Source organism: Hoplias malabaricus, chromosome Y, assembly GCF_029633855.1.
Source record: "Hoplias malabaricus isolate fHopMal1 chromosome Y, fHopMal1.hap1, whole genome shotgun sequence".
NCBI lineage: Eukaryota > Metazoa > Chordata > Actinopteri > Characiformes > Erythrinidae > Hoplias > Hoplias malabaricus.
Genome location: NC_089820.1, coordinates 80,954,237 through 80,966,450, shown reverse-complemented (window position 1 = coordinate 80,966,450; position 12,214 = coordinate 80,954,237). Strand labels below are relative to the sequence as shown.

Here is a 12,214-nt window from a genome sequence, read left to right as displayed (position 1 = left end):
GCACCTGTATCCTAACAATTACAAATTATAAACGTGTAGGATTAATCTAAGTTTTTTTTTTTTTTTAAGTATAAGTAAAAAAAAAAGTGTTTAAAATAAAATAAAAATTACAAGAAATATAACCGTGACCCTGAAATGGATTAAGCAGCAAAAAAAGATGAAGATGGCAAGTAAAATTTCTAAAAGTATCCCACAGAACTGTAGAGTATTAATAAGTATTTTACTATAAAATGTTGGAACATTGCTGTGAGGTTTTGATTGCATTCAGTGACTTAACCATTAGCTGCTTTAAGTACTGATGTTGTGAATGATCCGCTCTAGATCAACAGAACATAATTTATTAAGAAATACTGAATGATGCTCCATTACTCCAGAGAATGCAGCTCCATAACCGAATGAACCTGGGGCTTTATAACCTTCTTATAAAAGTATGGTGCAGCATCAGGGTCTAGATTGGGGCACTTTAAAATAAAAGCTTAAACTGGATTATTATAAGTCTACAAACCTAATAAAGTAATGTATGTTGTGTTTTGGGGTATCTCCGCAGAGTAAGAATTAAAGAACAATGTGAAAAACGGAAAGTGGCCCGTACGGGGATCGAACCCGCGACCTTGGCGTTATTAGCACCACGCTCTAACCAACTGAGCTAACCGGCCGTGTTTAGGTGCTTTACCACTACGTTTAAGACGAAGTGCTAGTTTTCATGTTAAGAGCCTCAGGCAGCGTTTGCTAACTGCTAGTGTAATCATTTGCATTTAACGCAGGAGAAACACAGAACTTACCACATCACTGGCTACACACAATTCAGCAACATTATTAACCTGGTAAGTAATTTCGTTAAAGATACCGTATTAGGGGCACTTTCAGAACCGAATGCTGGCTAGTCTCCCGACTACAGCTAATTTATTAAAACCACGAGCAGCTCTTTATCCAGTCACTTAGAGTACCGTAACAACTGACTTAAATTAGCTATATCATCGAAAACAGACTGGAGACAGAGCGCAGAAGACACCCAAGCGTTGTTTATGTTATTATATAATCACGCGTTATCAGCGGTTGAAGATTTGGAAGTGGTAGTAGCAGGCGTTTGAATAGATTTTAAAGACGGCCAATTAAACTTGGGCGCGAGACCTCGTGGCGCAACGGTAGCGCGTCTGACTCCAGATCAGAAGGTTGCGTGTTCAAATCACGTCGGGGTCAAACGTTTTATCCAGCTCCCCGTCTCTTTTCGTGGCTTTCAACGTGGTCTGAGGTCTACACACCAATTTCTCTGCCCTGTCTTCTTCAGAAGGTTTTCTGTGAATTATTTTTTAATTTCCAGAGTAACTCATTTTTAAGCATCTATTTAGACGTGCTCTGGAACTTAACAGTCAATATTTGTCATCCTGTTACTGAACTAAATTTTGTCTGCTCACAGCTCAAGCTCGAAACCTCTGGAGCTCTAAAACCAGCCTAAGGGCCTGCGGCACTCTGAAGGAGAAAGACCAATGTTTAGTAAGTCACTGAAATAAATTTATTTACATTGACATTAATTTCTTTACATATAACATTGTCAAGTAAACTTTTAAACATTTTATGACACAATAACATTATGTAAAATTAATATTTCCTTAATGACCACAAAAGAACAACATTTTGGCAGTTTAACGTATATGAAATCTGTTTTGAAATGAAGTGTATATTAAGGAATATATTAACCCTGAACCCAATATATAAACCCAGTGTATTGGGTTAAAAATAATATGCGACACGTTAAAACAGTGTTACATTGGGTTTGTATGTTTATTCATTTCATTCATTCATTATCTGTAACCCTTATCCAGTTCAGGGTTGCGGTGGGTCCAGAGCCTACCTGGAATCATTGGGCGCAAGGCGGGAACACACCCTGGAGGGGGCGCCAGTCCTTCACAGGGCAACACAGACACACACACACACTCACACCTACGGACACTTTTGAGTCGCCAATCCACCTACCAATGTGTGTTTTTGGACTGTGGGAGGAAACCGGAGCACCCGGAGGAAACCCACGCGGACACGGGGAGAACACACCAACTCCTCACAGACAGTCACCCAGAGCGGGAATCGAACCCACAACCTCCAGGCCCCTGGAGCTGTGTGACTGCGACACTACCTGCTGCGCCACCGTGCCACCCTTGTATGTTTATATGTATTATATATTCTCTGCTCTGAAAGAGTTGCGAAAAACGTTGGGCTCGTCCGGGATTTGAACCCGGGACCTCTCGCACCCTAAGCGAGAATCATACCCCTAGACCAACGAGCCAGTTAGGAACTAAGGCCCTCAACAAACCTCTATGAAATACTATATATTTATTTATACGTTTTCTCTTTGTTGCTGATGTGTGTTGTAGCGTAATAAGATTAAAGTGTTATAACATTACCTTTATTCAGATAGTGTCTGTGTTGCTGTACTGTATGAATATATTACTGTTAAATACCTACCGAGGAGATTTGCTGGTTTCCGGCTGCAGTTCATTGATTGTCCAGCAGACGTCGCCTTTTTTTGTCCATTATATTCTATAATTCTCAAATAAACGTTAATCTGACTTCTCTTTTTAATGACAGCCATTTATAATTTTCGCTTATTAATGAAATCCTATGTTGTTCTTATTCAAACTATATGTTTTGATAATTATATCATTCTCAGTTAATTTTTGGAATAGATATTAAAGGTGAAGACTTTATCTAAAAAAAAACATTTGTAAAGGTAAGTGCTGTTTACACTTCCCATTTCTATTTATTTCGCATATTTTGTTTTAATTATGATGAACATATTTTATTTTTAAGAATAGATGCTAATAAAACTGCTCAGGGCACAGAATTAAAACACAGTTGTCTTGAAATTGTAAAAACAGTTAATGAAGGTGCACTAGGTAATATCCTTGGGCCCAATCCACATGAATTGTTTTTTTTTTGTTGTTTGTTTTTTTCATATAACAATCGAGATTTTCCTCTCTCAGTATTTTAAAATATCCCCCACATGAATAAGAAAACAGCTGCACCTCTTAGAGAACTCATAACGCATGAGAGAAACACAGTGGTTTAATCTCAGATCTAGCCATAGTCCCTGTGTAGTGTACTACGCAAATTATGAAATTACTGAATATATATCTTAATAGTGCATTCTATATTTTTAATAAAGCATCATTTATACTTGTTCATATGTGGAAATCTGAAACCTACTGCTAGCTGCATGTATACAATGTATTTTATGTAGGGTGACCACATGTCCTCTTTTACCCGGACATGTCCTCTTTTTTAGACTTAAAAAAAATGTCCGGGCGGAATTTCACAAACGTCCGGGATTTTGTTTTTCTAGCGCTTACATAGAACTTCGAGAAGCGCTTCGTTCACAAACTAGTCCCGCCCTCCCCTACTCCGATTGGTTCGCTTAGGTGAGCAGGGGGCGTGGTGAAGTAGCTTAAAAGCTTCTGATTGGACGGTCTGACTGTAGAGCTACCGTTATTGGTCGATAACCTTCTCTGTAAACATTTAATTGGTCAGTTTCAAATATCTCCACCTTGGAACGCCATTTTCGTGAGGACGGGAGGTCAAAACGTAGACAAAAATGGATCTGTGTGGATCCACTCAGAGTGCTTGCCTGTGTTATTGTAGCTATCTAGCAACCAGAGGTTGTGCCTCCTCACAAAGCCACCATTGCAAAGGCGACCTCTGGTGGCCAAGCAGGGAACCCTCAAAAAATTAAAAACAGCCCAGCTAGCTTTAAAGTCCACAGATATAATTCAGAGGAGCAACTGTTTTTGTTCGTTTGTTTTAGTATATTACTGATATAAATTGCCTAGTGCACTTTTATTTTTTTATGACACATTACCTTTATGTAATACAGATATTTTCATACTGACCTAATAGTATTAATATTTTACCAACTTTTAATAAAACTATTGTGAAATGTAATGCAAATAATGCTTCTATTCATTCATTCATCATTTTTCTTAACCATTTTTCTGTTTATTGTGTAGTAGACTTTGGCAAATCAAAAACAGAAAATAGCAGAACCAAAACCCAGCGAGAGGAAAAACACCAAGACTGACACATAAAAATGACCTGCACATGCATTAATGAAGTGAGTCAAATGTATTAGAATGTGACGTGTGTTTCTGCCCTAAAATGATCACCTTCTGTATGTCATCATGTTGCGTCACAGCTGAGGATTTTCTCAGCTTTAATGGCTTTGATGAATTTCACACATGCATATTTTGAGAGTGTCTCTACAGATATGATAAATATGCAAATATAACATCCAGCCTCTCCTGTGATAACCATCCACTGATATTGAGGCTGATTAACCGAAGTGTGACGTGTGGTGAGAAAATTTAAACCTGAAACTAGTTTTCATAAATCCTCCCACCTTCGAGATACATCAACTGAAGGGGTTTTTCCACAGAATAGAAAACTGCAGACTTTATAGAGAGATGATTAGGTATGTTTACATATCCATGGTTCTATTATTCATTCTGGTCCAAGGGCCCCTTTACACATATAGGAAAATAAACTCCATTTTAAACACTTTAATCACTGTGAACTAAACGGTCACTAAGTCTAAGTCCTTAGAAGAAAATAAAGCTGGTAAGAAGTGTTTTTATATATTTATGTTTTTTAAATTTCCCTTTAGACTTCATGTTTTGGGGGCTACTGCGTTTACTATATACAAACTGCATTCTGGAACTGATATAAAAATGAACATGTGCTACATTTCACATCTTATCTGTAGACAGAAACAGCACAGGGTGTATACGAATGAGAAGAGCCCCAAAGAGCCCTCATTTTACTCTGAATAACAGAACCAGAAAATAAAATAAAGGACTTCAAATGATCAAACAAACTCATTCCAAACTCATAAAGAATTCTTAGTTATACAATGTAAATAATATGAAAGAATATGTTTCTAGCTACATCTATAAACTCCTATAAACATATACATTTGCACTGGAAAATCCTGCCAGAAGCATAAGGTCTTAAATAAGGAGGAGTCTTCTGACATCATCACAAACTGAATGACCTCACTTACAACATACAAATGAATGGATTGAGTCTGTTTGACCCATTTGGCAGTGAACTAGTACCAGCGTTCCCCACCCACATCCCAACAGCAATCATGAGCCTTAGAGACTTGCCAGCTATGAGGCCCAGGACACAGAAGGCAAAGCTGAAAAAAGATGATATTGAGAGATTGAAAGAGAGTGAGAGCATGTGTGTGTGTGTGTGTGTGTGTGTGTGTAAGAGAAAGAGAGAGAGAGAGAGTGGGAGAGGGAGATGCTCTAAGAGGCAGTGAATTTTCGGAGTGTGATGACAATGAGAGCAAAGACCACAGATGCTCCGAGGAACACTGCGATGACAATGGCAGTGATGGCACCCGGTCCTAGGACACCTGCAGTGAATGGAGAGAATATACTTGTCAGTCAAACTCATTTGCATATATGTGTGCCACTTCCTGATAACATGCTTAAGTTGTAGCTTAACAAAAAAGTCAGATGTATACAATTTTATTCTAACTCTCAGAAAGTGCGGTCGGACAGTACCTTCCTCCTCCACAGTTGTTGTATCTGTGCTGTCATCGTAGTCATTAAAGGGGTTTTGTGTCACGTCCTGAACAATATCTTTAGAGGTGACATCACTGGGTGGTCCACCTCCTGACAGTGTGTCCAGGTTATCACTGTGTAGCGTGGGAGAAACCTCTCCAACTGTTTCTGTACAAGCAAAAAAACAAATACTGCCACAATTAATTTTGGTAAAAAATTCAGAAAGTCTGAACATAGGGCAGGTTTTCACTGTCATTTGGTGACAAGTTATTTTTGTAGTCTTTAGTATAAAGCTAAATCAATCTTTACATTGCTTTTTTTTCAACTGAATTTATCTGATATTGAAGCAAAAAGAAAGAGAGAAACTGTAGAGATTCAAACATGTTGAATAAATAAATGTAATTAATGAATCCAGAATAAATTTGAAGAATAAAACGTGTTTACACTCTAATTAGGAGAGGAACATTGGAAAAGAACAACTTATTATTACACCTTTGTTATTATGTTTTTTGCAGTGGAATAATTGTGCATTGGAAATGCAAAGCAGTGAGCTTTCTATGAAAAATATTAGGGGTGGGACTTTAACGCGTTAATTTCGATTAATTAATTACGGGGAAAATAACGAAATAAAAAATTTTACGCATTTTAATTGCACTAGACCATGGAATGTTTCTCAGTGCACGAGTTCCAGGCGTACAAATTATAACGACACACAATGTGATGACCATGATGGAGATGAAGGAAGAGACTACGCTGGTGGAAGGGAAATTTAAATACAAGAAACTTCCAGATGGAAGTACAAACAAAAATGTTGTTATTTGCACTTTCTGCAGGAAGGAGTTTGCGTATCACAGGAGCACTTCCACCGTTCGTTACCACCTCAACGCAAAACATGTTGGGGCTAGCGCGCAGGTCAGTGATGTTAACAGTACAGTGATCCCTCTTCCACAAATTTCCACAAAGTAGAGGAAAGATATTTTTTTATGTATTTAACGAGTATTTGGACTTTTAAAACCCTCCCTGTTACTGTTAACAACCCACTCTTTGCATTAAACAGTCATTCTATAATGTTTTTCAGCTGGAACTACATGTGGTATCCTACCAGTTTCTTTAATAGAGTCATTCCTAAGCTGTGATTTAGCATCAGTAAATTTCACTCGGATGTGGACATGAACAATACATGTACTGTACGTAAGAAACACTTGTAAATGATATATTGTGTCACCTACAGGCCCAGTCTAATACAAGTAAATAATAAAAAAGCCCCATTGAAAAAACCCGCAAAGTTGCGAATCCGCGAAAGATGAACCGCGAAGTAGCGAGGGATTACTGTAACGCAAACAGTGTCGCAAGTCAACACTCGACCACATGTCGGGGTTCACATTCAGAAACAAAATGTCAAAGTCCATGTCAGACAAATTGACCAATTCACTGGTAGTAGACTGGTGGGAAAATGAACAAGATTTTGAATTTAAGCTTATGTTCGTTGATTCATTCATCAATCAAACTTAAATCAATATTTCTCATGCTAAATATTGAAATGTGATTAAAATGTGATTAATTTTGATTAATTAATTACAAAGCTTCTAATTAATTTGATTATTTTTTAATCAAGTCCCACACTAAAATATATATATATAATCATTTTTTAAAAATCCAGTAAATTGTAAAAAACCATTAGCAACCTGAAGCAGAAAATACATTTTTTAGCCTTAAAAAAATGCATAAAAACCCACCATGTTTACGTATTATGCTGAATTATTACAACAATCTGTTTGTTAGGCATACTTGATTATAGCAGTTCAGTGCTTTTTGGCCTATGTGGCATCCCATACTGAGAGCCGTTAAACAGACAAACATCTCAGTTTAGTAATGTCTATAACATCAATAAACAAGCCCAAAGCAAAGAACCTTGAATTTAAACTAGCCGGGTTTGGAAAAATCAACATAATGGCGCCCTTTCCACGGTCAGCCGTACAAGGTGTTTACGGTAGAGTCTTGTTTGCCTGGTAATTCTGAAACTGGATGGAGGTAAACGTTAGTCAGTCACTACTTTGATGATGCAGGCCGGGGAAAGGGAGGCAGACATGAATGAATAGTCTCTTTGTACAGGATTAGCACTCCTTTCTCACTAGTTATTTTGCCCTTCGCTCCAGTCTTCTCTCTCTCTCTCCTTTCCTCTGTCCTCACTTCTCTCACTCAAATTACTCAGGTCACAGCCTGGACCTGCCACGCGACATTTTACACCCATGTGGAAACCATAGTCACTTGACCCCATTTTGTGTGACACATAATGTCACTAACTACGCTCTAGGGGAAACATACTGACCTCACATTAACAAGGACGCACACACCTTGGAGAATTTTGTGAGTAAAATATGAGCCTGTTTTCACCAGGTGTTTTGCAGACAATATTTTATTCTACGTAGAGGAAGTTTATTACTAATTCTACAAGCAAGCAGGTGCAGCAAAAGTAGCACACAAACCCTACCCTGTCTTGGGAAATTATAAAATTAGTTTTATATACAAACCTAATTTCCAAAACTAATTAACTAAATAAATAAATAAATAAACAAACAAAGAAAGGAGGAACAGAGTTTCTTCCAGGTGCTCTGGTTTCCTCCCAGTCCAAAAACACGTTGCTATGACATCATACGCTTGTGTGAATTGGTGAATGTGCAATACTCAAGTATGATGTCATCACGTGTCCATATTGTTTTTTTTGTTTGTTTTTTTTAGGCAGAAGAGAACTACTCCCAATTTTATAACGACTGCATACATTACAGTTTTCATTTCTCAAACGGCCCACAAAAACTATCTTTGCCGTCCTGACAGCACCATTTTAACGTGCCTCGAAAACACCAGCTGCTTCTTGTCGAAATAACAAAATGTATTTACATTCCTCGACCGCCACTTTCTATTGCTTAACACTAAACGGCCGGGTTGTAAATAAGTTGACAGTGCGCATGCGCGGAGTACAGTATTTTTTTTTTTCACGCTAGCCGCCAACTCTCCCTCAATGCGTCGTTCAGCAGAGCCACAAAGAGCTTAGTGTCCCAGAGAGGCGGAGGAGCACGGCCCTTAAACATGGCCTAAACACGACCAGGGCAGCAGACACACAGCCCCGGAGCTTTTCAGCTTCCACTAGTTACAAAAAGAAAAGAGGTAGAGAGGAGAAAGATAACGGAAATTGAATAAGCAGCAACAAATGGCCAGTCGCAAAAATGTCTCATTTTGAATTGTGATATCACCACAATCAACGCAGTCTTAAGTGTTTAAGCACGTACAACATAAACAGATAGGTTCTTTGTTAAATGTAAATGTAAAATTCCACAAATATCAGAAGTGGACATCGAAAATGTTAGAATCTAGTCCCTTTGAGGCAAATTGAACTGTTTCTCATCTTTCAGCTAAGGAAAGACAACAGATGAGTGTGAATCCCCCTGCCCTCCATGGTTTTACTCATGGCAGATGACTGTCAACTCCTCTGTCCTCACATCACCTCACTCGGGCAGGGAAAGAGGGAGTTGGTATTTTGTGTGTGTGGTACATACAGGCAACAAACAACTATTTTGGTTCGTTTTGGGATTCTATTCCCAAAACTGACCCACAGCAGGGATAACACAGCGGTTGGTCTCTAAAATGGCTAGTGTTTATGGCATGTTCTGAGTACATAAATCTGCTCCAGAGTCTTCCATTAGCTTAAGGCCTTTCAACTAAGATTTGGACACAAATGGTTTCATCAACCAGTACATTTAGGAACCCTAAAAACCTGTAAAGTAGTCCACGTTTCCCTTCCTCCAGTGCTAGACTTTCATGCACTTCAAGCTAATGTGTCAAAAATGCTTGGTACTCTGGTAGACATGTGTCAAACATTTCCATAAAGGGAAGAATGACATTTAAGTGTTTACTACAAGATATACTTGTAAGACCTGTACCTAACCTCTGAGGTCAATGCCCCCAAACATACCAAAGGAACGAGGAGTTTGTCAGCCTTGCGATAGCATGAATTCACTGAGCAATTTGGGTGATATTACATTGAGATACTAAAGATAGTGTCGTTGTCACACGTTGAGTTGTGGGTCTTCGGTGAGGAGTTTTGTGTGTTTTCCCTGTGTCAGTGTGGGTTTCCTTCACAGTCCATAAGCGAGAGTGTGTGAGGCCCTGTGATGGACTGGCGCCGTGCCCTGTCCAGGGTGTGTTCCTGCCTTGCGCCTAGTGATTCCTTGTAGGCTCCGAACCAAAGGCAACCCTGCGGCTACAGAGGGTTGGTATTTGATTTTTTTTAATTAGAGCACAGGCAAAGTGTTAGAAAATACACTGCAATATAGGAAATGCTGTCATGCCGTTTTAGCTACAGTACTAAAACGACATGACAGCAAAAAAAAAGTCTTTAAATGTGGATGAAATATATAAATATTTTTAAAATTGAGGAACCAATTAAATTATTTTACCATTTGCATCAATTCATTAAAAAAATTAGAATCTGTATCATTTTACAAAGAATTAATATCACGTTAACTCAGGCATTACTCGATATGTAGTTTGGGTCAGCTTGAATATGAAAGATTTGTGCTCCTGCCAAAAGGGACATGTTTTGAAATTGATGTCATTCAATTAAGAAAAAATAAATATTTAGAGACTAAATATCAGCTTTATATATTTGTTCCACCCTTTGGAAATTTCCATGACTTCAAGGTCATGTCCTGTTAAATGTTTATATCCTATTCTCGGTGCATATGGAACCAAGGATCCATTTTTCCTGTGTGTCCAACAAACATTCTTTGTATGATTCAGGCTCGTATCCTCAGACTCAACACTGAGGTGTGAAAAAAAAACTGAAGAGTCATTCAATGTGATGCTGAAGTCTGCAGAAAATCCTTAGGGCACAGAGCTGTCAACAAAGGTCTTGAGGTCCTTGTTAAGCCTTAAGCAGGGTCATCCAAACGTTTTTAACAGTACGTTTATTGTTGCAGTCAGAGCAAAATCGTTTATCTCCATTTTGGAAGGGCTAGGGCTTTATATTGTGGGGAACGAACCAACAGAAATAGGCCAAGGTTACTTAAAGTAAAATCTTGTTTTCCTTATGTCTCCTGAAACATTATCATACAGTAGCTCAGCCGCAATGATCTTTGTTTATTTGGTAATTCAACGAATTTGGTAATTCATTTCATGTTCTTTCTTCATCCTTTTCACACAACCATCTGGTGACAGGACCTCCAAACATCAAAATGGAACTTTATACAACAACAACAACATGCCCAAAGTGTACACGTTGCGAGCGAAATGTAGGTTTGCTCAAGCTGTTTACCTAAACTCCTAATGAAGGAGGGGTATCAGTGAGCCATTTTATGGAGAAAGACAAACTTTCAGTCTCAGTAAGTACATTCATCCTGCTGAGAAGCAGAGGCCTCTAAAAGCTGAGCCGCAGTCTAAACGGAGAAAATGACACGTATGCCAGGGCTGAGCAATGGGTTTGTTGTCATTGAAGCGTAAAGATTTTTCCTGTATCAATATTGCAATTTGGAAATAGCAAACCCTTAACAAATCACAAACATTTCAGACTCAGTGTTTATATCGGCCTACGGTCACGTGTCAAAAATGCAGATAAATCTGTAGCAGTATTTTATGTCCAATACAGGTTTGACATTCCCAGATTTGAATTTGCAACAGTCTGAACCAATCACGTTGCTAAAGAAGCCCAGCCAATGCTGAGAATATGCTGGATTTAAGATCACACTCTGCCAGATTTAAATCTAGAGTATATCTTTTTTAAAAGAACTATCAGCATCATTTGAGCTGTCTTTTGCACAATGTAAAACATTAAAGAAAATTGGATCAACAGAAATACTCCAAAAATAGTATAAAACCTCTTTATATTACCGTTTACCTATTTCTGCCGTTCTTACCTGTCTGTATGAAAGCCACGCATAAAGCAAAAGCTGCTAGGAGAAATCTACACCGCGTGTTGGAGCTGCTGTAGAAGGCCATGTTGAGTCTACGCTGGGAGAAAGATTCCTCTCCACTTCTTCCAGAAGCTGAATGTAGGGGAAGATGTGAAGAGGTAGGGAGAGAGGGGTAGAGGAGGTTGAAGAGGGAGTGGTCGTTTGTGGACAGTGTGGACATTGTTGACACCTCTACTTACAGCCAACCCACTTCATGCCCACTCCAACAGGCCTTCAATGTCAATCCAAAAGGTGACTCTACAGGATCTGTGGAATCATCAAGGCGTTATATTGATTCTACTTAAGTTGGACACGCAGGAGCAGCTGTACATGAGCTTAAGGTCACCATGTCAAGTGCTTGAGGGGTTGTAAAGTCTTCTCTCTAGGTTCCCCCATTCTATACCTATGGGACGAGGTTGGGATATAAAATCGATTTCTGTTTTGGACTTCACTAATCTAGGTGTCGAAACGTTTCGACTTTATAACACTTCTGTTTAAATGTGTCTGAACACCTGCATAATAACTTACTCAGCATCTGAACAGTGTTGATTTGCTATCAAAGTACACCAGACTATCACACAAGTAAAGTTATGCTTTCAACTTTAGAGTTCTGAAATGATTTATTCTTTTATTCCATTTCTCTTTATATATGTGTCATGTCTGGAACATCTCCAGAGAGCTTCAAAATGCCTTCAATAAATAATGGCACTG

At 38.6% G+C, this 12,214-nt stretch overlaps 1 protein-coding gene and 2 non-coding genes across 3 annotated transcripts; 1 reads left to right on the top strand and 2 right to left on the bottom strand.

Annotated features, from left to right (window-relative positions):
• The first annotated feature begins 1,128 nt into the window (after window positions 1-1,128).
• Window positions 1,129-1,200, top strand: trnaw-cca (transfer RNA tryptophan (anticodon CCA)). Its single transcript has one exon. It is a non-coding gene; the product is annotated as a tRNA-Trp (tRNA).
• Window positions 1,201-2,209: 1,009 nt separating this feature from the next.
• On the bottom strand, window positions 2,210-2,281 carry trnap-agg (transfer RNA proline (anticodon AGG)). The gene has a single exon. It is a non-coding gene; the product is annotated as a tRNA-Pro (tRNA).
• Window positions 2,282-5,238: 2,957 nt separating this feature from the next.
• On the bottom strand, window positions 5,239-11,573 carry LOC136677797 (protein SNORC-like). The gene is made up of 3 exons (XM_066655447.1): window positions 11,468-11,573; window positions 5,559-5,726; window positions 5,239-5,407 (listed from the first exon to the last, which is right to left on the bottom strand). The coding sequence occupies exons 1-3, from the start codon at window positions 11,547-11,549 to the stop codon at window positions 5,298-5,300; spliced, it is 360 nt and encodes a 119-aa protein (XP_066511544.1). The 5' UTR covers window positions 11,550-11,573; the 3' UTR covers window positions 5,239-5,297.
• Window positions 11,574-12,214: the final 641 nt, after the last annotated feature.